The sequence below is a fragment of the Nelumbo lutea genome, chromosome 3, assembly GCF_056320005.1.
Source record: "Nelumbo lutea isolate HS-2025 chromosome 3, American lotus-T2T, whole genome shotgun sequence".
Classification (NCBI taxonomy): domain Eukaryota; kingdom Viridiplantae; phylum Streptophyta; class Magnoliopsida; order Proteales; family Nelumbonaceae; genus Nelumbo; species Nelumbo lutea.
In genome coordinates, this window is record NC_142686.1 from 115,953,387 (window position 1) to 115,976,756 (window position 23,370).

A 23,370-nucleotide genomic window follows, 5' to 3' on the forward strand; every position below is an offset into this window, starting at 1 on the left:
ACCCAGAATGATTCCAATTCCAGGTCAGTTTTTAAAACCTTGCCACATAGAACACACCACTCGGTTATGCTGTGGCATATATGGTCATGCCACATCCCTCATGGCATCTCTAGAAATATCACATTTGAGTCTTAACGCATTTTGCAGAGACATACAATTGGCTTCCAATGTGGGCTCAAAACATAGTCAGAAATTTTAACACCGTGCTTAGGGCTTCCAAATTCGAATCTGTTGTACTCACACCAAACATAGTCAGAAATTTTCAAACCAGCTGAGGGACCTTTCTTTTTGAATCTCACAAGAAAAACAGTTCACATTGGAGAACACAGAACACCCCCATAATTGCTAATTGGTCAGATCCATTCAGATCAAAATCCATGGTAAGTTACTCTTGCAAGTTTAGCTTCTTGCCCACGTTAAAGAATCTTTGCCTTGATAAAGCAGACTTTCAGATACAACAGCCAGATGTCACCTATACATGAGTGATTAGCACAATTTAGCCATTAGAATTCCCGACCAGCCATGATGAGCTACAAAGCTAACAACTCAGTTGTTATGTTAGACACATCTTTAAAGCCACCTAATTGACATGTTAATCAAGATAATCATGATAACAAAATGTCACAAAGTGCAAACATAGCTGATACCACCTGACCTCATATAAAGTGGTAGGATCAGACCTCTACAGTAGGGACTCTTTGTACATGGAATTAATTAATAAATTTGTGTAGCCCCTTCCGATTTACCAAAAAGTAAAAAGAATTCATTAATAAACTTTGCATGTCACTGCTCTTAACAACAACTATGTGAAGCTCAGATGATTCAACAATTTCTTGCAAATTGTGAGAGATCATCACTCAAATCCTTTTTCCAATCTCTAATCCCGTGAAAAGAGAAACGATTCAATCATCTAAAATTTTTAGTCCATCGACAAGAGTCTGAAGAGAGGATTTCAATCCATAACCTAATTATGCAAGTAAATACCCTCAGTTCAGATTAAACTTAATAGCCAGATATTCCATATATAATTTTATGTAGGTTTCTCTCACTGGATACAGTGAACCTCAGGATTTTGGAATTTCACCCATAAAGAATAAAATAAAATAAAATAAAAAGCATCTATGGTGAAAGTAATTTTGCATCAAGATTTATGATCAGATAGATAATCTCACAGGATACCCCATTTGAAGACATCCATTTTGTGCACTATTTCAATTTTTGAGCCAATAACAAAAAAGAGTTTGCATATGTGATCCCACGAGAGAACTGGAGTCCTCTGTCAAAGGGGTCATTCATTTTTTAACGTTCAACTGCACTATGTTTAAAATACAAATAGAATGGAATAAAGCTGAGAATTGATCTTAACCATCTAACCTGTTACGCTGCCTAACCAAACATACATTTGTACTTAGCATCAATTAAAAGAGAGGATGAATTCCACTTACAGTTGCATTTGGTCAACATGGTACGGCTACTGTTGAGGGAAGCTCCATACAGACTTGTCATCAACCATACTTACCAATGTCACAGAGAAGAGAGAGAGAAAGAGAGGAGATGATCCAGTGCCAAGAAATAGTATTGTGTTGCTTATTCCTGCAAGTTACCAGTCAAAATTTTCCATTAATCATTAAGCTCCCCCCCCCACAAAAAGGAAAAGTAACTCTACTTGGTTTAATTTCTAACAAATCAATGTGCCACATTCAGTTTCGATTCCTTTTTAAGTTTGATTGATATTTTCTTTTGTTGCCTCTTGCTTGAGGAAGCTCAAGAATTCAACTTCAACAGCACCCGTTTTCAATGGACAGTGGCTGGTCCTGCATTAGATGGACGCACTTCAGAAGAAAGGAAATTGATTGTTCCTTTCTGGTTAAAACGATGATAGCTTTCATACTTAAGGACTAAAAATATTCAAGATTTCAATATGGCTGCAACTCAGTCAACAGTAGCATCTCTACACAAGGAGCAGACCATTTGAGAGAAGGGAGGCCCGAAAGTTTCCACCTTCTGTATTCCCGGATTTGTCTCATAATGCCACAGGGTAGATCTGTAAGATATTAATAAAGTGCTGCTGTGAAGGTGGAAAAAATGGCTCTGACGTGATGCAGTTAAAAACAAATGGATATGCACATAGTTGAAGCGAATGATCTTCTGTGGGAAAATAGGAAATTTGGAAAAGTTAATGAGAGATTTCTTATGGAAACCAGGGGAGGAGAAAAGAGATCATAGAGTCAAGTGGGATATAGTCACCAAAACCAAAAGTGATGGTGGGCTTGCATTAGGTAATTTGCAGAAAAAGAATGAAGCTCTATAGGGGAAATGGATTTGGAGATCGACTTCGAAAAGGGATAAATTGTGGGCTCAAATAGTTTTAAATGTTCATGGGAAAGTGGCAGATAGCTGGGACACGGGGAGTATCATCTAGGGCTAAAAGAGCTTCTCCTTGGAAATCTATTCATGTCATTCTTCCTTCTTTCCTTCCTTTAATCAGGTACGACTTTTGCTCTAGTAACCTTGTGCAATTTTGGGAACATGTTTGGGTAGGAAACACACCATTGAAAGAGTTTTTCCCCTCCTTGTATTCCCTTTCGAGATTTAAAAACGAGCCAGTTTCCACCTTTCTGACCATATCTAATTCTGCTGTTAATTAGAACTTGGGTTTTAGAAGGGCCCTTAGAGACTCTGAATTGAACCTTATTTCTGATCTGCTCAAAATCCTGGATGAGGTGGGCATTGATCCCTTTAGGAGGAATAGTAGGATTTGGGTCCCTTCTCCCTCAGGTGTTTTCTCTTGCTTTTCCTTTTTCAAAGAGTTGGCTCATTCCCCACCTGTTTTTGGACACCCCTTCCCAGTTTTGGAAGTTTAGGGTAGACCAATCCCTCCCAGAATTAGTGCTTTTTGTTGGGAAACCTTAGAAAAGTGCAACACTTGTGGTTTACTTCAAAGAAAAAGGCCTAATTGGTGTTTATCCCCGCACTGGTGCATCCTATGTAAGGAGAATGGTGAGACCTGTCATCACCTATTGATATCCTGCCCATTTATTTCAGAGATCTGGTGTTGGTTTTCCTCTCTTTTTGGTTGTAGGTGGACCTCTCCTCCAAATGGGCAAAGTTCATTCCATTCTACTTCAGTTAGGGGGTTAAAGAAGAGAGGGAAAATCCTGCGGAGATATGTAAGAGCAGCTATCCGTTGGACAGTTTGGGAGGAAAGGAATCAAAGGACCTTCCATGGGAAAGAAAGAAATAAGGATGTCATCATTGAATTAATTTCTATTTGGGTGGCTCATTGGGCTAAGACTATGAAGCTTTTTGAAGACTATTCAGAATGAGACATTGTCAGGAATTGGAAAGAAGTGGCTTGGTCAGCTCCAATAAAGACTGCATCTAACCCAGTTTGGTCTCCAGCTTTGGGGTTCATTAAACTGAACTTCGACAGTAGCAATGAAGGAAATCCAGACTCATCAGGTATAGGAGTTTTCAAGGATGAAGAAGGTCGAATTATTGCCATGTATTCTGGTTCTATTGGATGGGGGGATTGTCTAAGAGATGAAATGAATATTGGCTGTTCTGGAAGGAGTATAAAGAGCCCAAAAGCTGAATATCAGAAAACTGATGGTGGAAGGTGATTCTAAGCTGGCTAAGAGTTGGCTACAGAAGGACAATTTCAGTTTATGGAAGTATCTAAAGGAGAAAAAGAGGTGGGAAGAGTCAATCTATTCTGGGAAATATTGTAAATTAAAATGTACCTTTAGGGAGGATTAAGAGATTTTACACCTCCTCTTGTATCTTTTTCTCTTAGTTTCTATTAATGAAAGTTTCTGTTAATTATCAAAAAAAAAAAAGATAGGAAATTTGCATGCTAGCATCATAAACATAAGTAAACCTCATGAAAAGTCAAACACACCACCAATAACAATATGCCCACCCACCAGAAGGCAAGGGAGCATACAGAAACCTGGTGACAGATAACCAATAGCAATATGTTATATACTTCTTTCTAGTCTGGACTAGTGGACTATAACAAGAAAAAAGCAATTGATCAACTAATAATAACAACTGATGGAAGGAAGGAAGCCTGAACTGCTCATTCAAGTGGATCCCTAGGTTTGCCACTTACTTGGCTGATAATCTTGCAAAATCAAGGGTGACAGGGAAGGGTCTGCAATGGGGAATGCTGGGACCTAGGAATAATTTGTAATCTGTAATCTATCCATATTATGTTTTCATGTTTTTTCAGCTGCATGCTGTTTTGTACTCTCCTTGCTGTCTAAATCTGGACAATATGGTCTCCTGATTTTTAAGTTAGATGAAATTCTATTATTTACTGTCAATTATCCAAAAATAAATTAGAAATAAATAAAACAAGAAGAGAAATGCCCATCATCTATGACCTATGCCAATACATTCAAATATCCAATGACAGCAACAGCAAAATTCCAGAGCATTTTGCCTTAGAAGATAATGGGCATAGGGAATTACATTGCATGCATAAGGTCACAAAAAAAACATTATATGCATTGATAATTGTTTCATAACATAATATCCATAAAGATACAGGCAGTTATTCATTTCTGAAAGCAACAAATTAATTACCTTTTTATTCAAAATGTTGTTGGATGGAGCCAGAGCCCCTGGCATCAATACCACGCCATTATATTGCATGCTCTCAGTCAAATCTTAACCAGAAGATCAATTCTATCCTCCATCATTCATCTTTTAAATAATTAGCAATCATCATCTTCTCCTGCTCCAAATCAAAGATCTTGTCAGTCATACCTTCCTTTCTGTATGCCTCCACCATGATAGAGAAAGTGGAAGAATCTGGTGGACAGTGTTTATCCTTCATCCGCTTGTAAACTCTCTCCATCTCCATTAAATCCTCAGCCTTTGCGCAGGCAGAGATTACTGAATTGTAGAATGAGGTATTCTCAGGTATTTCTAACTTCCCAGCCAACTGGACACTACTTACTACTTTATGGAAGAGGCCTGCATTAGCATAACCATTAATAAGGCAACAAAATGTTTTTGTGTCTGCTTTCATGCCCTCTGCACGCATCTGATCAAATGTGTACTCCATGTTCTTGGCATCCCCCACATCCGCAAAGGCTTCAATCACATTGTTGTAAGTCGAGGTTGTCCATGGAAATGACAGCTTGCGCATGTACTCCATCACTGAAGACATCTTATCATACATCCTTTTCTTACCATATGCACCAATCAGAATATTGAAAGTACGAGTTTCAGGTTCTATTCCAAAGTTTCGGAACTTCTCATACCATCTCTCCATCATCTCAATTTGACCCTTGTTGCCAAACAAACTAATAATAGTGTTCATAGTCCAGACATCAGGTTTGCACGTTGTGCTCTCAAGCATCTTCAAGAGAACTTTCTCCATTTGGTCAAATTTGCCCGCTTTCCCATAGCCACTCAAAACTATGTTCTGGGTAACCGTGTTTGGAGTTATTGATCGATCAGCCATGTCTTCATACAGAGAGTCAACTAGATCAAACTGGGATGCATCAACACAAGCTTTTATGAGGGTGCTGTATGTATAAACATCAGGTTGGCAACGAGGAAGGGTCTTCATTTGAGTAAGGATTAAGAATGCTTCATCAAGAAGATTATTCCGGCAATAAGCTGCAAGCAACGCTGTGTACAGCTCTGAAGTAGGTTCACATCCTTCTTTCACCATTTCATCAAAGAGTTGATGGGCACTTTGAGGTTGACCAGATTTTCCAAGGAGGACAAGTATTTTCATGTATGTACCTTCTTTTGGTTGATAGAAAGGTTGTTCCTTGAGCATCTCGAAGACCTATTCAGAGCTGAATAATTAGATACGTGTCTTCGTGAAGCCTCTTTAAGTGAAGGAACGGAAACATTCCAACAAAAGATTGTACCAAATTCGGGTACAATGACTGAGGATAATGATCATAATTGTCTAAGAAAATTTAAATGAGTATTAAGTAAAATTAAAATGACAGGGAAAAAAGCAGCAACAACATGGGAATAAATATAAATACTAATATGGAAAAGCGCAGTAGAAGAATCCTTGGTGACGAAGATTAATCAAGACCTTCCCACAAATCGTGATTAATATTGCTGAGCCTCCATAACTTTATTGTATAGTGGTAGACAAGTAATAATCAGGAACATGATTATATTAGTTGCCAATTTTTAAACAAAAACTGCTGAAATTTAGATTAACAAATTACATTTTGGAGAAGAAAAAAGAGGAGGTTCTTCATTTATATAAAAAACCGATCCACGAAAGGAAAAACTATTTGCAAAGACATTAATAATTCATCGAATAATGTAGAATTGTATATTTATAATCAGACAGGGGGTTTAAGGAAAAAGCAGGAAAATGAGAATTAAAACCTGCAGGGCATCTTCCCATTGCTTCTTCTGAATTCGATCGGCCAGAGCTTCAGTGACGGTGTTTGCCCAAGCCTTGCCTTTGTTCTTATTGTCCATCTTCTTCTTTACATTCTTTAGGGGCGTTCTATTGGACGAGCTCGGCAACGATGCGTCCGATATACCAGGAAACTCCCCTTCCTTCCAATGGCGCTTTTTAACCGGAGGGGTATGTTTGAAACCTGGCGTACGGACGGGCGAAGAAGAAGAGGATGATGATTTTGAGGCGCTCCCTTTTCTCACAGGAGAAGCGAATGCACAGCGAAAAACCCTAGAAAGGTCCGGTTCAGCTATGGCTTTGTTCTTCATGCCCTGCGTCGCTTCGTGCTGAAAGGAAGTTAGGCGGAGAGACGAAGAAAATGAGAGAGACAACGACGCCATTGCTCGCTGTGAAGTGTGAACTCAGTAGCGCGAGGCAGACAGAAACCGGATGGGGCGAGAGTTTATCGAGGGAAGATGAAATAAAAATCTCCCAAGTTTTCTAACAATTACCAAACACCGAACACCATGTTTTGATCGTAACAAAAACCTCCCCTGTTGTCTGTAGACTGTAGTTCGGTCGGGCATGAATATACATAAACCAAATTTCCAAATTTGCCCTTCTATGCATCACTCTGCCTGTTGGACAATTTCACAGGCTGTAATCAAACGAGAAGCAACTTTGTCTGAAACCCATTGAATTTGAAGTTGAAGCAGTAGAACAAGACCTTAGCATTCAAATCTCCATATATAAACTCAGACCCTCAAGCAACTTGTCTATAGAAGAATGTTTGTCTTGAAAATCAAATTAGGTTGTTCGAAACTAACTTCACTTGCCCAACACCCAATTCCTAATGGGCAACATTCCGTAGAGGTCACCCCTGATTCAACACCAACCAATTGAGGTGATCCGATCACCCTATCACAATGACCAAATTTGCGTGGTGTTGAGCGAGAACTGCCGTTCCTCGAGTTCTCAACGGTGGCGTTGTATCCGTTTTACAGCAGCTTGAAAATTGAAACCCAATATTTAATTGCATAAGAAAATCATTAAAAGGAGGCAACATTTTGTGATGGGAACCGGGAATGAATGAACTGTGACCACAGCACTGACAAATATAACTTGAGAAAGAAGTCAGGAACGTTTATATATTGATTATTTAAGTAGCAGGGGCGGTTTTAATTAATTATAGTAGAAACACTTCCCTGCCACCTTCTCGTATCTTTCACTCTGACAAAGCATTAATGGAATTTCTTGTTGAATGGAATAACATAAATAAATATACAGAGTATGTTTCTCCAGAGTACTATCAGAGAAAGCTCATCAATTTACAGCCTATAGAAACTACAACAGAATACCTATTCGGTGGATCGTGTCAGACTCACATTGGTCCGTAATCCAACAATTCCCACCTGAATGGTGGGAAAACGCACAAAACCTCCGGTGAACTTTTGAAGAGCAGGGCCACACAGACGCATACTGCTGCAATGGCCACCATTGACAACATCGCCGGCTTGTACACCAGCGATCTGCTGGTGGAACCATATGTTAGTTGTTGATCACAGATCTTGCAATGTCGACGAATCATTCCCAATTTTGTCTTGTCGATGTGAAAGCGGGTCTCTTTGGCCAACTCCAATCCATCTATTTGCTTCTGATTGTTGGTGCATTCTGAGATAATGCCAGGAATGTCAAGGACCACATGCCCAGCTTCCGGTTTCTTTACTTTCTTATGGACCAGATGAATGTAAGAGTGGTGACCTCTGAGGCGGGCATAATCCTCAGGTGTAAAACCTGTGCTATCACGAGCACTCTTCCATGCTTCAACTCCCACCTGAACAACGAAGACCAACATCAGAGCCTTGGCAGGTAAAAGAAACAATATTACTTTTTTTTTTCTTTTGACATTCTCAGCTTGTAAAGGGTGCTGTGATCCAATCCTTTACACAACTCATCCAACAAGTTATTTTACATAATCCACATTAGCACATGGACTTTTATTTTCAGACAGTACATTAGTACATAGACTGGTGTAAGGGCATGTGCACAAGACAAAAGGATAAAAACTAAAAAGATGAAAATGCATTTAGGTTTTGACATTGTTAACTCATTGGTTGAATTTAAAGATTACAATATTTAAACGATTTGTAAGTATTAACCTTACATGATATGATGCTGTTTAAAATAATTTAAAATTTTGGCCTTGCATGGAACCAAGGCTCGTATTATAGATGAACAGGTGAAAACCATAGAAAAGGTCATGATTTTTGTCAAAAGATATAATGATATCCTGTGATAACAGTGCTATTAAGAAAATATGAAACTGCTACGCCTTCCACTCTTCAATAATAGGATTAGATCTAAGACATCCTGATATAATATGATAGAGGAAGAAGGCAATACCATTCCAGGATCATCAGTTAATGCATCCAACACATTCTCGTTGCCATCTCTACTGGCTGCAGCATGAAGAGGTGTCAAACCAGCAGGGCCAATAGCATCAGGTCTAAATAAGAAGCCATCATTAGCTCTGCCACCCTGTTGGTTGTGTTCAGATCCTGCCTCATCCAAAACTTTCTCTGGTTTATATCTCAACAAGAGTTCCACCAATGGCCTACAGTTTCTCCGAACAGCTCTGTGTAAAATGCCCAGCTCTGACAATGCAAACTCAACAGAGGGATGCTCATCTACATCCACATTTCCTTTGAAAACAATGTCCAAGAGTTTCTTGACTACAGCACACCAACCATGATCAATGGAGAACTCCATGATCCACCTGAACCGTCTGAAAGAAAATGCATCCAAGTTAGGATCCATATGACCCAATCTAGACCTCACATGTGTTCTGTGTAGGAGCCATCCCATTTCATGTATGAAGTCCAGAGCTTGATTCTTAGCTTCAATTTTTCCACCTCCTCCCTGGACACCATTTTCACATTCAGCTGCCTCTATTACACCCTCAAGCATGCGGATCTCAGAACACACATCCTGCTCTGCTACTATGAATGGGAAAAAACTGCTGCTGAGACCATGGTCTTCAACCTGGAAGATTCCAATAACTAAAAATTCAGTATACAGAGCAAGTAAATGTTTGTGCATGCATATATGTGTCTGAAAGCGAATCAAGAATAGTCCAAAACAATTCATCTTTTCATTTTCAGTGATTTATGAATGACATAGCTACACATGGAGAATCTCAAGTGCATGCAAGCAAGAATGTGAGAGATAGAGGGCTAGATGATTATAGAAGTTATAGTTGTTTTACTAGTTCAATCTTGACATGGGAGAAGTCCTACATGGGACATCATTTTGGTAAATCTGGTAAATCCCTTACATGATGAAGTGTGAATGGTTCCACAGAACATAGTAATACAGAACCAAACAGACTCCAAACACATCAGCAAAGAGAACAAGATAATAGGATGTTTATGAGAAGCATAAGGAGATGCAAACCTCAATGAATCCTCTCCCAATTACATCAGGGAGAGAGCAATGAAATCTGAGGCACTGGATTTCATCATACTCCTTGGAGGTTTCAGTGGCCTCCACCAAATCATGAGTAGCTTCCTGGACCAAATATTTCCCATCTACTGCACAGAGCAACCTACAAAGCATATAATAAGGAAAAAACTGGTGTTTATTTTTTTTTTTCATATAAAATCATGGCCAATATTTGTTTAAGTGTGAACCTCCAGATTTCTCCCTTCTAATGCATGAGGAAGTAACAATTCTTGTAGGACAGATACCCAGTTTTAGTGAGGAAATAGGGTATGGCTATTACCCAATGTTGGTACCAGCTATCTGGGGTCTTGGGAGGGTGGATTGCATACAAACCTAACCATTGGCCCTTTTTTTTCTTTTTTTTTTATTATTGCACAAAGTGACTACTCTCAGGCTCTAGCACACATTCTCATGCTTGCCGGTCCAACATGTTACCATTAAACCAAGCTCTCTAGTGAAAAAAGAGGGTAAGAAAGAAACACACACACACACACATTTACAGGAAGTAAGGTGATTGCTACCTGGTGGTGGGCCAAGATAGGTTTAAGCCTTTGACAATAAACTCAGCCTTCTCAAATGAAGAAACTGCAATTGGTGCAATGCTTGATATTCTACAATGACTACGATTTTTTAGAGGTAATGATGTGTTTAGAACAATCTGACCTGAAATGCAAAGACACGTAATCAGAACCTTAATTTTTCCTTGAAAAGGGGCTATTGCTAACTTCTACATTCTACTGTAACTTTAATTGGAAGAGAAATGGAAAATGAGGGGAAAAGAAAGATTAGAAAGAGTAACAAATAAATAAATAAATAAAGATAGATAAATAAACCATTGTAGACAAATGCAATTCGATGCTGCACCCTAGTATACACCCATCCAGTCGTCCAGAAAGTGTCATCAGATGCATCTAAGAGCCTTCTCAGACACAAACTTAGATCACAGCAAATCTGCGCTTAGCAAACAAGATCAGAATATTAGCGCTGTTGAAAAAAGAGGGCCCAAGATTGAATTTCATACATTGGTGACACTAATGCCTTGTATAATTAGCATACATCTTCCCATGTAGAGTCTGGCAGACGGAGATAAACTGTTAGGATGATACAACCAGGCCTGATATAGCTCTCCATGTCTGTAGGACTGTGAGATAGCCAGTCAAGGATCTGGAAATTTAAGATGCTTGATATCAGATACTTTCTGATAGAGAACTGTAACAGTTACACTCAAATCAATTCAAGGACCAAAAAATACCTGAGCTCGTAGAACAAGAGGGAAATCATTTGGGTCTTTGCCAAAAAGTTTAAAAACAATTCGATCTGTGCGGCTCTGAAATTAACAGATGTCAACGTTAAAAGATATAACAACTTTTGCATACTCATTACATTAGCTGCAAAGGAGCAGTTCCAAACAAAAACACGATTTCATTTCTTTAGAGCTCTAATGTATCAATATCATACTGATAAGAAAAATGTATTAGTACAAAGGATTGGATTGAGACAGTGAATTAATTTTGACTTTGCAAATTTCTCAAGGCAAGATGGACAGCAAAGAAGCGTAGGGTTATGCCATTCTTTTCTTTTTCTTCAACAGTAGGAGCATGTATGTCAAGCAAATTTTTCAAAAGACCACCTAATTTCATCAATGGATAGTGGCTGCTTAAGTGGTCCTTAAAGAGTGAATGCAAGCAAAAGATTAGATAATCAAGGAGTAGTTGAAGAATACAACAAGAAATATAATCAGGAAACAATTAAAATGTTCAGTTTCTACAACTTCCAGTAAGGAACTAGTGCTGGTAGTAATGGATAAGGCAAAAGGCGAACAGAAATAAAATATAAACGGAAACCATTTTAATCATGAGAAGATTGAGTTCATTCATAATATTTTTGAACTCTTCCTTAGAACATAAGAAGGATTTTAACAATCCATAAAAATTATTTATTGGCACCACATTTAATGCTGGACTATGCTTTGTCATGTATTTGAAGGTCAACAAAAATACAATTAACACGAATGCATACCTGAGTATCTCCACTGGAACTAGATGGTGACTGTCCAGATACCGAATCTGAATTTCCGCTTGCCTGAGGAGGGCTTGACTGGTGAGAACCCTGCTGCATCCATGAAGGGAAATCAACTACAGGGGCTTGTGACCCTTCCATGTCTTCTATGCAATCTTGTGAATCATTATAGATGTTATTCAGATCAATATTGTTTAATTTAATCCTCCCCACAGTAGACTGTGTGACCTCAGCCTTGGCCAGATGGCTGTCTTTTATTGGAATCACGGTTGTGGATTTTGGCAAAGATCCAGCTTGTAGAGTTCCAACCCGAACATCAGCTGTAGTCATTCCTTTTTGAGGTAGATCAGCTGCAGATGCACTAAAAAATTGGTCAACAGGCCTGACCTCAGGACCTTCAGCACCATTTCTGTTTATCTTAGAAGTGGAGCCCACAGGCACGGTCGACTCTATGCCACTTACGAGTAGGGGTGGCACTTTTTCTGAGGATGTTCCAACAGAAGTCACAACATTCAAAAGATCTTGGGATTCCCGCAATAACCCAGATATGTTCCTTCCATCTAATGTGCCAGCAATGTTGGCAAGGCTCCTAAAAAGATGTGACAGGAGATCTTGATCCTTTGTCTGATCTGAGCTATTTGCTGCAATACATAGAAAATAGAATTGATACTCAGGAAAGTATGCCATCACCAGAGAAAGCTATCACTAGATGACAGTCAACATATAACACTGACACAGAATATGACCCTTGATAAAAGTGGTATGGCAAAAGAGGATCTGAATAGCTCTAAAAACCCCCTATTTGCTAATGGTGTTCACCTCATTCTTCCTAATAAAAGATATTTTCTAAAATACAACTAAAATTATAAAATCTTTTTTTGTAGGGATTACGAATTTAAGACCCTAACATGGACTTGTTTGGGCTTGCAACAAGGAGCTTGGTACAAAGGCAGCACGTAGAATTAGGAATGAAACATGTTTAGCATCATGCTATCTATTTGAAATAGTTCAATTAGGAAAGAAATAAAGAAATTGAAAGTTTGACATACTTGAATATGTTTTATATGCTATGTTTGATTTTATTGTTTGCATTTTCACTTTGAATATGTTATGTATGTTATGGTCATGTATTTTAATTTGAACTAACAAGATTTTTAAAACATTGTTTAAAATTAAAGTTTGCATTTTTTTAATTAGTATTATTTTAACATTTTCTTGATTTATTTTGATTTTTTTTAATTTTGTGCCTTGCTTCAAAAAGGCATGTGCCCTGCGCCTTGGGTGCAAAATGCCCCTTGCACTTTTTTTGCACCATGTGCTTTCAAAACACTGAGTCAAGGAAACCATCACAAAGATGCCTAAGGCAGTGTTTGCGATGCCTAAAGAACCTCCTTTCCAAAGGAGATTGTTGACAGACTAGAAAAATCCATGAGAGACATTCTTAGAATCCATCCAGAGCCCATCTGGTGAATTGGGATCAGGTCTGCAGGTCTATTAGATATGGCGGTTTGGGTATTAGAGGGTAAAACAATTCAATCTTCCCTTATTGGCAGGTGGTTGTGGAGGTTCAATAGTAAACAAGGTGGTCTTTGGAAGAAGACAGAGGATAAGTATAGAATTCAAAAGAATGGATGGGACACACAATTTTCAGTGAGGGTCCCAGTCTTAAGGATTTATTCCCAAATTTTTATCAAATAGCTTGCAAAAAGGATGCAACAGTTGCTGAATCTTATAATATCGTAGTGCTAATATAAGATATGACATAAAACAGAACGGATTGGCGAAACAAGATTCATGTAGCCAACCCCATATTTGGGATAAGGCTTGATGATGAATCCAGTGAGGGTCCCTGTCTTAAGGAGAAATTTAAATGATTGGGAGTTGGGGAAAATTTCTGAGTTGTTGCGTTTGATCAGAATCAGAGCTGCAATTTTCAGGAGAGGGAATTAAGGTTATGGAAGTGGCATAGCTCTCATAGCTTCTCAGTTAAATCCTTCTATAGAGTTCACAGAAGGTAAATTAAGGGATTTTCCTTGTAAACAGATCTATGGAGGCCCCCTCAAAGGTATAGTTCTTCACTTAGCTGGCGGGGTTGGAAAAATGTTGGTCCAAGGATTACATGTTGAGAAGGGGTGGACCTGGATAACATTGTTTGTCCTCAATGTGAAGAGCAACAGGAGACTTCTAGTCATCTGTTCATTCACAGATTCACTGTAAATTCACCAACAGATTGTGGACCCATTATTAAAATGCAATCCAGTGGCAAGGGTGTCATCCTTATTCTGTTGCTGGTCTTTTGGGTGGGTGGCATGTTCACAACATGAGCAAGGGAGGTAGATTAGCTTGGGCTGTTATCCCTTTGGCAATCTTTTGTGCTACATGGCTTAACGGAAATGCTTGGATTTTTACCGCAGAAAGAGTTCAGTAGAGGCTATAATTCATTCTTCTTTTGGGTTGATTAGGGACTAGCTCTCTGCTTGCAGGATCTTCAGTGGAGAGTTCAGTCATTCTTTTTTGTTTATAAACTTTTTTTGTTCTTCTTACCTGTGAATTGATATACAAGATCTCATTGTACAAGGGTGTTTATAGTGTTTATAATACAATACATTACACTACCTTTTTCTAAAAAAATAAGTAACAAAGAACCTCCTAATTCTTCATCTTTCTAACATGCTGTTGAATCAGTGTTCCTGGTGTATCGTCCTACTAAACTTGTAGTAACTACAGACATGCTCCCAAAATAAAAAATAGAAACTAGGTATTAACAGGACTTCCTCTAAAAAAGAAGCTTATGTATTAAATATTTAGGGCAGAAATACCCTTTCTGATCATGTCAAACAAGAATCATCAGAAAGAAATTTCCTCTGAATAACAGCCTACAAAAAGGAGGGCCCAAATTTCAAGCCTTTAATTATCATTCAAATTCCTCTTTTTTTCTCATACTGCTTTTTAATACCAAGAATGATAAGAGACAAGTGAAATCAACAGCATGGCAAGATCGAATGGATCCCACTATTGATCAATATGGCTTCAATATATAATTTGCCAAAACATGAGCCAATAGACAGAGAATATCATGCTTGGAAATATAGAGGAATCATGAACTTATATCTCATCCACCATGCTTCCTCCAAGCAGATATCAATGCTCTACCCCTACAAACTTCTCCAGTAGCCCGAAAAGCAAACACAATTTTTGGTAGATATATTGAAAGACAATTCTCAGTAACACTTGATGAGATTAGCAGAGATAAGGTCAATATACAAGTGTCACAAGCAAAGAGAATAGCACATATGACTATTGCAAGGAAGATGCTTACAATGCATATTTGAAAGGATTCTTAGTAGACTTATTAATAGGTAACTACTAGCCCGATCATCACTCAGGGAGCTTCCATTAGCAGCAGCATCAGGATGGGTTTTCCGCCTCCGCCTATTATGGCCTGCCAGACGTCTCCGACAACTTCTCTTCCCTTCATCAAACTCTTGAAGAACATGAAACCTGACAATAAGTGAAACAATAGCAAAGTTAACTTCAGGAATAACATTTTTCAAGATACAACCATATAATAGAAAGATTTCAAAGCAATAACAATCAACATCAAGTCCCGAGTTGCAAAAACAAGGAACATATGATAAGGGTCAAATGGTTAGACCATGATGTACTGATCGAGTCTTCTTAAAAGATTAAACACAATTAGGTTCTCATATAACAGAAGGAGTCATCACGATTGTTCTATTTCATCAAAACAGGGGCTACCAAAGGAAAATCACAATGCAAGCAACAAATAGATACTTACCTACTACACTGCTGGCAGAACCGTTGCATTACATTGCTTACAAGTGCCTTGCTAGCTTTGGAATGCATATCACAGACTTTATGCCGTCTATGGTAATCCTTGGCATTGTTAAGATCAGCCCCACAACCCACCACCTGACAAACAGCACGGTTGGAAGTAGTCCCAAGCAACTTGGTCTTCTTTCCATTCTTGCCATCCCAATTTGAAATATCCCCTTCCACAACAGGATAACCATGGCCGCCAAGCTTCAATGTGAGGGACCCAACTTCATCGTTCAAGTCTTCATTTTCGACTACAATAACCCTCCGCTTCTTCTCCAATTCCCTATTCCCTTTATCAGAGCCTGGATTAATCTCATCGGAACAAGAAGAAGAACTATTTGATGAACCACCAGCTGTGGGAATTCCAGAACTGCCAGGGAATAACTGCCTGCTCCGGCAGTCTGATGGGACAGAGTTCAAGGGGTTAGCGATGAAGAGATCCCCATCCCACCCCCAGTCATTCAAATCCCATTCTAAACTCTTCTTCCCGACCCCTAACAAATCCTTCTCCTTCAGCATAAAATCAGATGCACTTGGACCATAGAAATGGTGAAAATCACCTCCAATTTTTGTTTCCATTAAGTAAAGTAGTCACTAGTTCAGAATTCCAGGAATTCTAAATCAGCTCAGGAAATCCAAATGAAAAGAAAAGGAGAAAAAGAAAACTAGAAACCAAACAAGAATTCCGCTTGATGATCAGGGCGTTCCAATAACCCCAAACAAAAACCCTAGAGATGTCCTAATCCGCCTCTCTATGCCCCCAAAAATCCAGAAACAGTACACCCACATATCCATGGATCCAAACAAGAGCGATCCACATACTCACGCAACACCAACTCACTCCGCAAAATTGCCACAAGAATCAACTTAAGAAACCCAAGCTTCACCCATAAAACGAGTAATATTCAGTACTGAACTTCCTAATCTCAGAACATGAACAGCATAAACAACAAATAACAAGTCGAGAAAATTAAAGTAGTGAAATTAAATAAATAACAAGTGAAGATAAAGAAAGTAGCAACACTTCCCGGCAATGGAGAGCTTTGATCTGAGAAGCTTCGACAAACTGACAGAAATCGTCGGCGAGAGTGGATGGGTATCGGAGAGGAGACAGCCGGAGAGGGAAAAATGGTGGAGAGTAAAAGGTTCGGACGATATAAACGGAGTATTGTCCTGGGAGTACACACTTTATCGATTTATGACGCCATCCAGAGGAATCCTAGACTCACTCCGTGTCTCTCGCTCTCACAGTAAAAATATTGTGTGTACTATTTACCGTCTCCACCATCTCTTTATCTCGATCTACTCCTGTCCTGTGTTTACTCTCCAACTATTCTACTGCCACGTGGCCCACTCCTTAGCTTTTACAAACATTTAGTTTTTACCTTTTACCAATGCCAATGGTGATGTATGATGTATCGGGTGTGCGGTGTGCCGCAGTATCCATGGGGCCCCACCCACCCATTACCCAACTACGTGTAGGGAGTTTAGTTTCCTCCTGTCAGATGCGTAGTCTTCACACTGCACTGTGCTCTGTGCAGTCTCCAGGGTCGCCCCACAAGGCTGGAGGTTGGACGTTGGAACCCCCGAAGCCCACAAATACAATAATAGTGTTCGTCTGGCCCAAGCCCAACAATAAAAACAAAGCATTTTTTCTGGTGGGAATCCGAATTTCCCAACAGAACAGACTACGAGAAATGATACGCTGCTGAAGTCTCCACCATGGCACCATCCCAACAGTTGAGTTAAGCATCATTATCAGGGTCATAAGGATCAAAACTGAATGTGATAGATTATTAGATTTTGATAAAAAAAAAAGGGTCACTCATTTTTTCCTTTTATTTAGTTCAAAGTGAACAAGTCAAATTTGGGTCAACGAGGTCCACCTGGTAAATTGATTTATTCCAGGTGCATACGTGAGAAAGCCATGTCAGCAGAGATAATTTCTCCTGAATCCTACCAAGTACCAACCACTCGCCACGTCAGGCATGATGATCCAACGAACGCGCTCTCATTGAGTAAGGCTTCAAACTTTCTACTTTCTATAGCGAATGAGTGATGAACACGAAGGTAAGGGCCGAAGGGTTCTCTTGACTCATGAGTCATGGACTCACGACCGGGTCAACGAGAACGCAGTCAATCATCATAACGTGATGATTCCCCATTTCTTTTAGATGGCGTTTGGTTCCACTTTTCTTATATGAGAAAACAAGTTTTAAAAATCGACCTGAAATTAGAACCCTTCTGACCATTGGTTTTTTTGGTTAATGGTTTGATCATTCAGTTTAAATGGATGGCTCGTTCTGACTGAAAAAATAAAAAATAATTAAAATAAGAAAACGGTCAAAAATCGTTAAATATGTTGAATGAATTGATGGTTCAACTACCCAGATTAGTAGGTCATTGACAAAATCAACGATTTTTTAACAGGAACAAGTTGAGGATGAAATGAAACCAGTTGCTTGGACGGTTCCTAGGCTGAATCATCTGACCGTCCGGGTCAACAGTGGTTTGAAAACACTAAGAAAATAGCACCTCATTTGTTGTTTGGTTGGTCGTTTAAAAAAAATGTAACGATTTTCAAAAAAAAGGGGTTGCTTTGGAAAATGTCTTTTCTGACATTTTTTGTTTTTTTTCTTAACATTGCAAGGATTCGGATGAGGTAGGCGCGAAGTTGTAAGCACGTTCAATGAGCATTTGAAAACTTTTTTGTCACCTCTCCCTTAAAATGCCCTCACCCCACCTTTGAAAAATATTAATACCCACTTTTGACAGTTGTCAAAATATTTATCAAGTGCTCATTTAACATGCTTACTTTGATGTGCCTACTAAATCTGGTCCCATATTGTAAAGCATGATCGCGAATGTGGCTCCAATATAGAATTGTTTTCTCAAAAAAAAAAAAGAAGAAAAATAAAAAACAACAATGAAACCAAATACCTCCAAACATTGCCATTTTAGGAGAAAACTATTGGATTTTAATCTCATTAGAGATTAAATCCAATGGGGTTTGATTGATAAATTGCATGAAAAATACACCTTAACACATGTATTGAAAAGTAACTTGTTTATCTTACTAAAACCAAATTTTAACTTGTCCTACATTGAAAAATTATAAAACTTGTTTTGAGTTTTTTAACAGGAACTTATTTACACTCCTTAGATATAAAGAGGAGAGTATGGAGGTTTTTCCTCTGCTCCATAACTCTTTAGAAACTATTTAAGGAGTGTAAATTAAACATTTGCACACACAAGTTTTCAAAATCACTCCCGTCTCTCTCAGTCTGATTTGCTACTGTCTTACAAAAGTTTTTTTTGAGACTCTTCAACTTTACTGGTTGTAGATTCTCGCTCAAGATTTTGTTGTATTCTAGGAACGGATTTACTTATAACCCAACATCAAATTTAATAAAACTGAGTAGAGGCAAATAACATTCTAAAGACAATATTTTCATATACACCTCAGAAAGAAAGTGTGGAATGGAGACAATTTGATAGAAAAGTGTTGCCTTGTTTTGATGACTCTGAAAATTGTGAATGGACCAAATTCTTAACCCGAATCCGATGTAATGTTTATTCAACTGAGGCAACCCGACTTGACAGTCGAACAGTTAAAGAGTAATTACCAGTAGTGTACTAGTTATATGTTGGAGGCCTTTAATTAAATGAAAGAAGGGGGAGAGATTGAAAACAACACCACCCACGGTCCCTGGGTGATGGCCTGATGGGTCATTTTCTAAACATCGACCCGGCTTTACGTTCAACTTATCAGTTGTCCGCTCTAGGTGACTAATGTTAGTAGGCCGCTAGCTTCTCCCCTAGGGGACCACTCCACTAGATAACATCATCCACACTATGAATTAAAGCACTACTTGACCTTGGCCGTGTCCATGTGCCAGCCAATCGGAACGGGGAAAGTATTCTTCACCTGCTCTGGTAACAGTTGAAGTGGCTGGACTTAGGGTTGTTTATGGGTTGGGTTGAGTTGGTTTAATAAATTTTTTTCAATCGATTCAATCTGGTTGGATTATTTAAAAAGCAAATCGAAACTGGCTGTCATTAAACAAAACCATACAAATATAAAGGGTCAGTTTGGCAATGTTTATAAACAGTCATATATTTAGTGTAAAATTTTTTACTCAAAAAAGGAAAATAGTCCTAAAGACAAAAGTAATTTCTATTTAACTAATGTTTTATTGCTCTTTAATGTAAAAAAATAAATAATTAACTAGAAAGAATAAACTAGGATAAAGATTACCTAGTTAGAGAAAGACTTGAAAATCAAAAACTAATTAATTCGGTTCGATTTATTTTTTATTTTCTTCAGTTTATCCCTCTTCATAATCCAAAACCGACCGGTGGTAAAAAAAACCCGACTAAATCGAGTTGGATTGGATCGATTTAGCATTGTTGGTGAACAGCCCTAGCTGAACTGAATGGGTCTATGACGAATTGAACCCAATCGACTATGAATAGATCAATATAAATTTGAAGCATATATATAATCAGATTTTAGATAGGGTGAATCCATACTTGATTCAATCATAAATAAAACAAATTCCAATATAATTCAAATTTTGAACAATCAAATACTGTTTGCAACCCCAAGGGTGGAGACGCTAGTGGTACCATGTGATATATTATAATGTTATATTATAGAATTGGATGATAATGTGACAAATAGGTGATATCCATGCTCCAATGTTTGTTCCAAATGGAAGTACCAATATCGACCCATTATCTCATTCAGTCTATATATGTATAGCATATTGAAGGCATTAAAACTAAGCCCTTCTTTCTACTACCTTTTGCAGAAATGCATTGAAAATATCTCTTCATAAATAAAAATATATAAATATAAGAGATATTCTCGATATACAGTTGCAATTTGTTATGAGATGGTGTGAGGAGGATTTTGTGAGGTATAAATTCAAACTCCCAATAGGTAAACAAGTCATGTGCAGAAGGAAAAAGAAGTTAATTGTTCAAATAAATAATTAACCATTCAAGGGAAATATATTAATTATAATAAAGAAAAAAAAAGAAAAAAAAAAAGTTATTCGCATCTTCAGAAAATATCCACAACATTCTATGTTTGAGATTAGTGTAACTCTTGATTTTCTTCTCGCAACAAATGGGTGGAACCCATAAAATGACATGTCCAGCTTTGTCTTGTAGTGTATATATCCTCCTATGGATATCAGCATCCACAGCCCACAAGGAGATACATACAGAGTTGCACTAATCGTTGTTTGTTTGCATTATTCTGTATTATATATTAATTTCACTCCACCATGTCAATGGCTAATCATTTCTCGGGCTAAATTTGAATGATTTATGTCATTACTCCGCCCCACAATGCCCTACAGCACATTTCCACCGTGTATTGAGAATATCTCCCGATGATGGTATCAGAACCGATAATGTCATCATCGGGAGATGCTATCAATACACGGCGGGGATGTACTGTGGGGCGTTGTGGGGCAGAGATTTGAACTCTTCTGATTCACCGATGAAGTAAAAAGGTAACTCAAATAAGCTCCGAAGCAAAAGTGAAGCAAAATTGCATTATAAGGAGAATGAGCTTTAAGCTCCTTATTCCCAATTGATTTTTGTAGAGAATAAAAGCCTATTCATGGATGTCACCTAACAATTTAAACTTTTAGATTCAATGATTCCTTGACAAGGTATCAAAGCCACTTTGACTAAGTGGTTTAGTATCTGATTCTCACTGCTTCCATTATAATTAATTAAATTTCAATACAAGTTATGAATGAATCTATGCTTGTCTTCACTTCAAGCCTAATAAACATTTATATGAGAGAATAAAACATATTCAAAGACCTCACCTACCAGTTTAAGCTTTTAAGTTGAATGGTTCCTTGGCACATGGAGTTAAATCTCAAAAAGCTAAAAGAGGGCATATATGTTAGTTGTAGCAGCCTTGGCGAATGGGATATGATGGAGGGATGAGATACCAAAATGGAGCATATTACCATACACTACAATACTACATGTTCAGAAGCCATCATATAAAGTGGTCCTCAAATTCGCCTAGTGTCCTATTTCATTCCATTCTGTACAGAAGTGGTCTTATGGACCCCAACAACTTATGCATTCCATGGATTTTTGGTACAGATAGTTCTCTCTCTTTTTAATTAGATCCCTTTTGGCATTAGGCTATATTCAATTCATTGGGAGCTAGCAATAGCTTGATGTGCCCAAGTTGGTACTCCTGGCTTCTTTTCCTTCTAAATTCATCAGCACCCCAGAAGCACTATCCTGCTCACTTACTGTTTTATTGGTGGCCACTCTGGCCAGGGCAAGAGGCCTTTTCATGATCTGTTTCTCCAAGGACAATTTTGCATATCAAGTTAAATCAGTGTTATAATTATTTATTCTCTCCAATAATTTTGCTCTTAAATTTAAAAAAGGAGTTATTCAAATATCATCTTATTTATTATTACATATATATACTTACTATTACAATTTTATTCTCAAAGAAACATCTGATTTAGTTCTACTTATAATATCTAAATTTCATTTTCTTTAGATTCATAAAGAAAATGAAACATAAAAATGTTTTCTGTCTCTAAGGGCTCAGGTTTTATATTACTAAACCTGTATTTGCACTGTACATGTGTGTATTTTGTACTCTTTTCAGTGCAAAATCTTGCATACAATATTTATAAGCCTAGTATTTTCAATATATATATATTTGTATTTGTATTCTTCCAAAATTGAGGCTGTGTTTGGTTGCAACGTAAATAAATGTACACTGATGCAAAAGTATGTCATGCAAATGATTTGAGTGTAAATTCTGACTTATTTTTGCTTTAAATTTTAACTTATTTTGTTTGATTGCAGTACAAGTGAAGTAAATTAAGACATGAAGCAGAATAAAGAAAAAGCCCAAAGCAAAATTAAACAAGAACTTGCATTTTTTTTTCATTTGTATTCCCATGCATTTATAATAGTACAAATAAAATCGCATTGCAAGTAAACACAGCCTAAGACTCAGTTTGGAAGGAGTACAAATACAAATATGTAGAGTATAGAACTATGTATTTTGTATTATTTTGTATGTATTTGTACTGTACATATTTATATTTATACTCTTTTCAAACTGAGCAAATATGTACAAATATTTCATGCTATTCTTTAATATGATGGATAACTACTTCATAATACAAATGATGCTTACCATGCTATTCTTTAATATGATGGATTTGCAAATAAGGAATCCTCTAATGAAATTCCTTCCTTGCTACTATCAAGTTGTAGCCTAGGCTGCAACCTCAAATTCAGCCACGTCATCAAGTGTTGCAGTTCAACACCCTTCATTCCTCCTTGAACATATATATGGATGATGTGGCCAAATTTAACTGCGCAGCCGTAGCCCAGGGAACTGCTTGTCTATGGCAAAGTGGACTGTCCCGGGCCATTATAATTATTATATAAAATTTAACCATTTTCATTGGACAATATAACTATTTGATTCAGGCATCCATCAGATTCTGCAAAATTGAAGTTTCACAAGTTTTTGCATCCAATAAAATGGAATGTTTCAGTGGCAATTTAAGAAACTCACCACTGACAGTAGCATTTGCCCTAAAGAA

At 37.8% G+C, this 23,370-nt stretch overlaps 2 protein-coding genes across 3 annotated transcripts; both read right to left on the bottom strand.

The window, feature by feature from the left end:
- Positions 1 to 139: 139 nt before the first annotated feature.
- PPR2 (Tetratricopeptide repeat (TPR)-like superfamily protein) lies at positions 140 to 7,444 on the bottom strand. 2 transcript variants are annotated; one of them, XM_088976146.1, is made up of 4 exons: positions 6,376 to 7,444; positions 4,591 to 5,809; positions 1,446 to 1,593; positions 140 to 472 (listed from the first exon to the last, which is right to left on the bottom strand). In XM_088976146.1, the coding sequence occupies exons 1-2, from the start codon at positions 6,790 to 6,792 to the stop codon at positions 4,703 to 4,705; spliced, it is 1,524 nt and encodes a 507-aa protein (XP_088832272.1). In that variant the 5' UTR covers positions 6,793 to 7,444; the 3' UTR covers positions 140 to 472; positions 1,446 to 1,593; positions 4,591 to 4,702. The 2 variants fall into 2 exon arrangements, with proteins under 2 accessions (XP_088832272.1, XP_088832273.1); XM_088976147.1 differs by having other exon boundaries at positions 1,446 to 1,814; positions 6,376 to 7,113.
- Positions 7,445 to 7,632: 188 nt separating this feature from the next.
- On the bottom strand, positions 7,633 to 17,018 carry LOC148867872 (squamosa promoter-binding-like protein 1). Its single transcript, XM_088976145.1, has 10 exons — positions 15,711 to 17,018; positions 15,231 to 15,412; positions 11,912 to 12,552; positions 11,145 to 11,219; positions 10,949 to 11,056; positions 10,726 to 10,843; positions 10,414 to 10,555; positions 9,845 to 9,995; positions 8,795 to 9,433; positions 7,633 to 8,225 (listed from the first exon to the last, which is right to left on the bottom strand). Exons 1-10 carry the CDS (start codon positions 16,328 to 16,330, stop codon positions 7,773 to 7,775), a joined length of 3,129 nt encoding a protein of 1,042 aa, XP_088832271.1. The 5' UTR covers positions 16,331 to 17,018; the 3' UTR covers positions 7,633 to 7,772.
- Between the last annotated feature and the right edge of the window lie 6,352 nt (positions 17,019 to 23,370).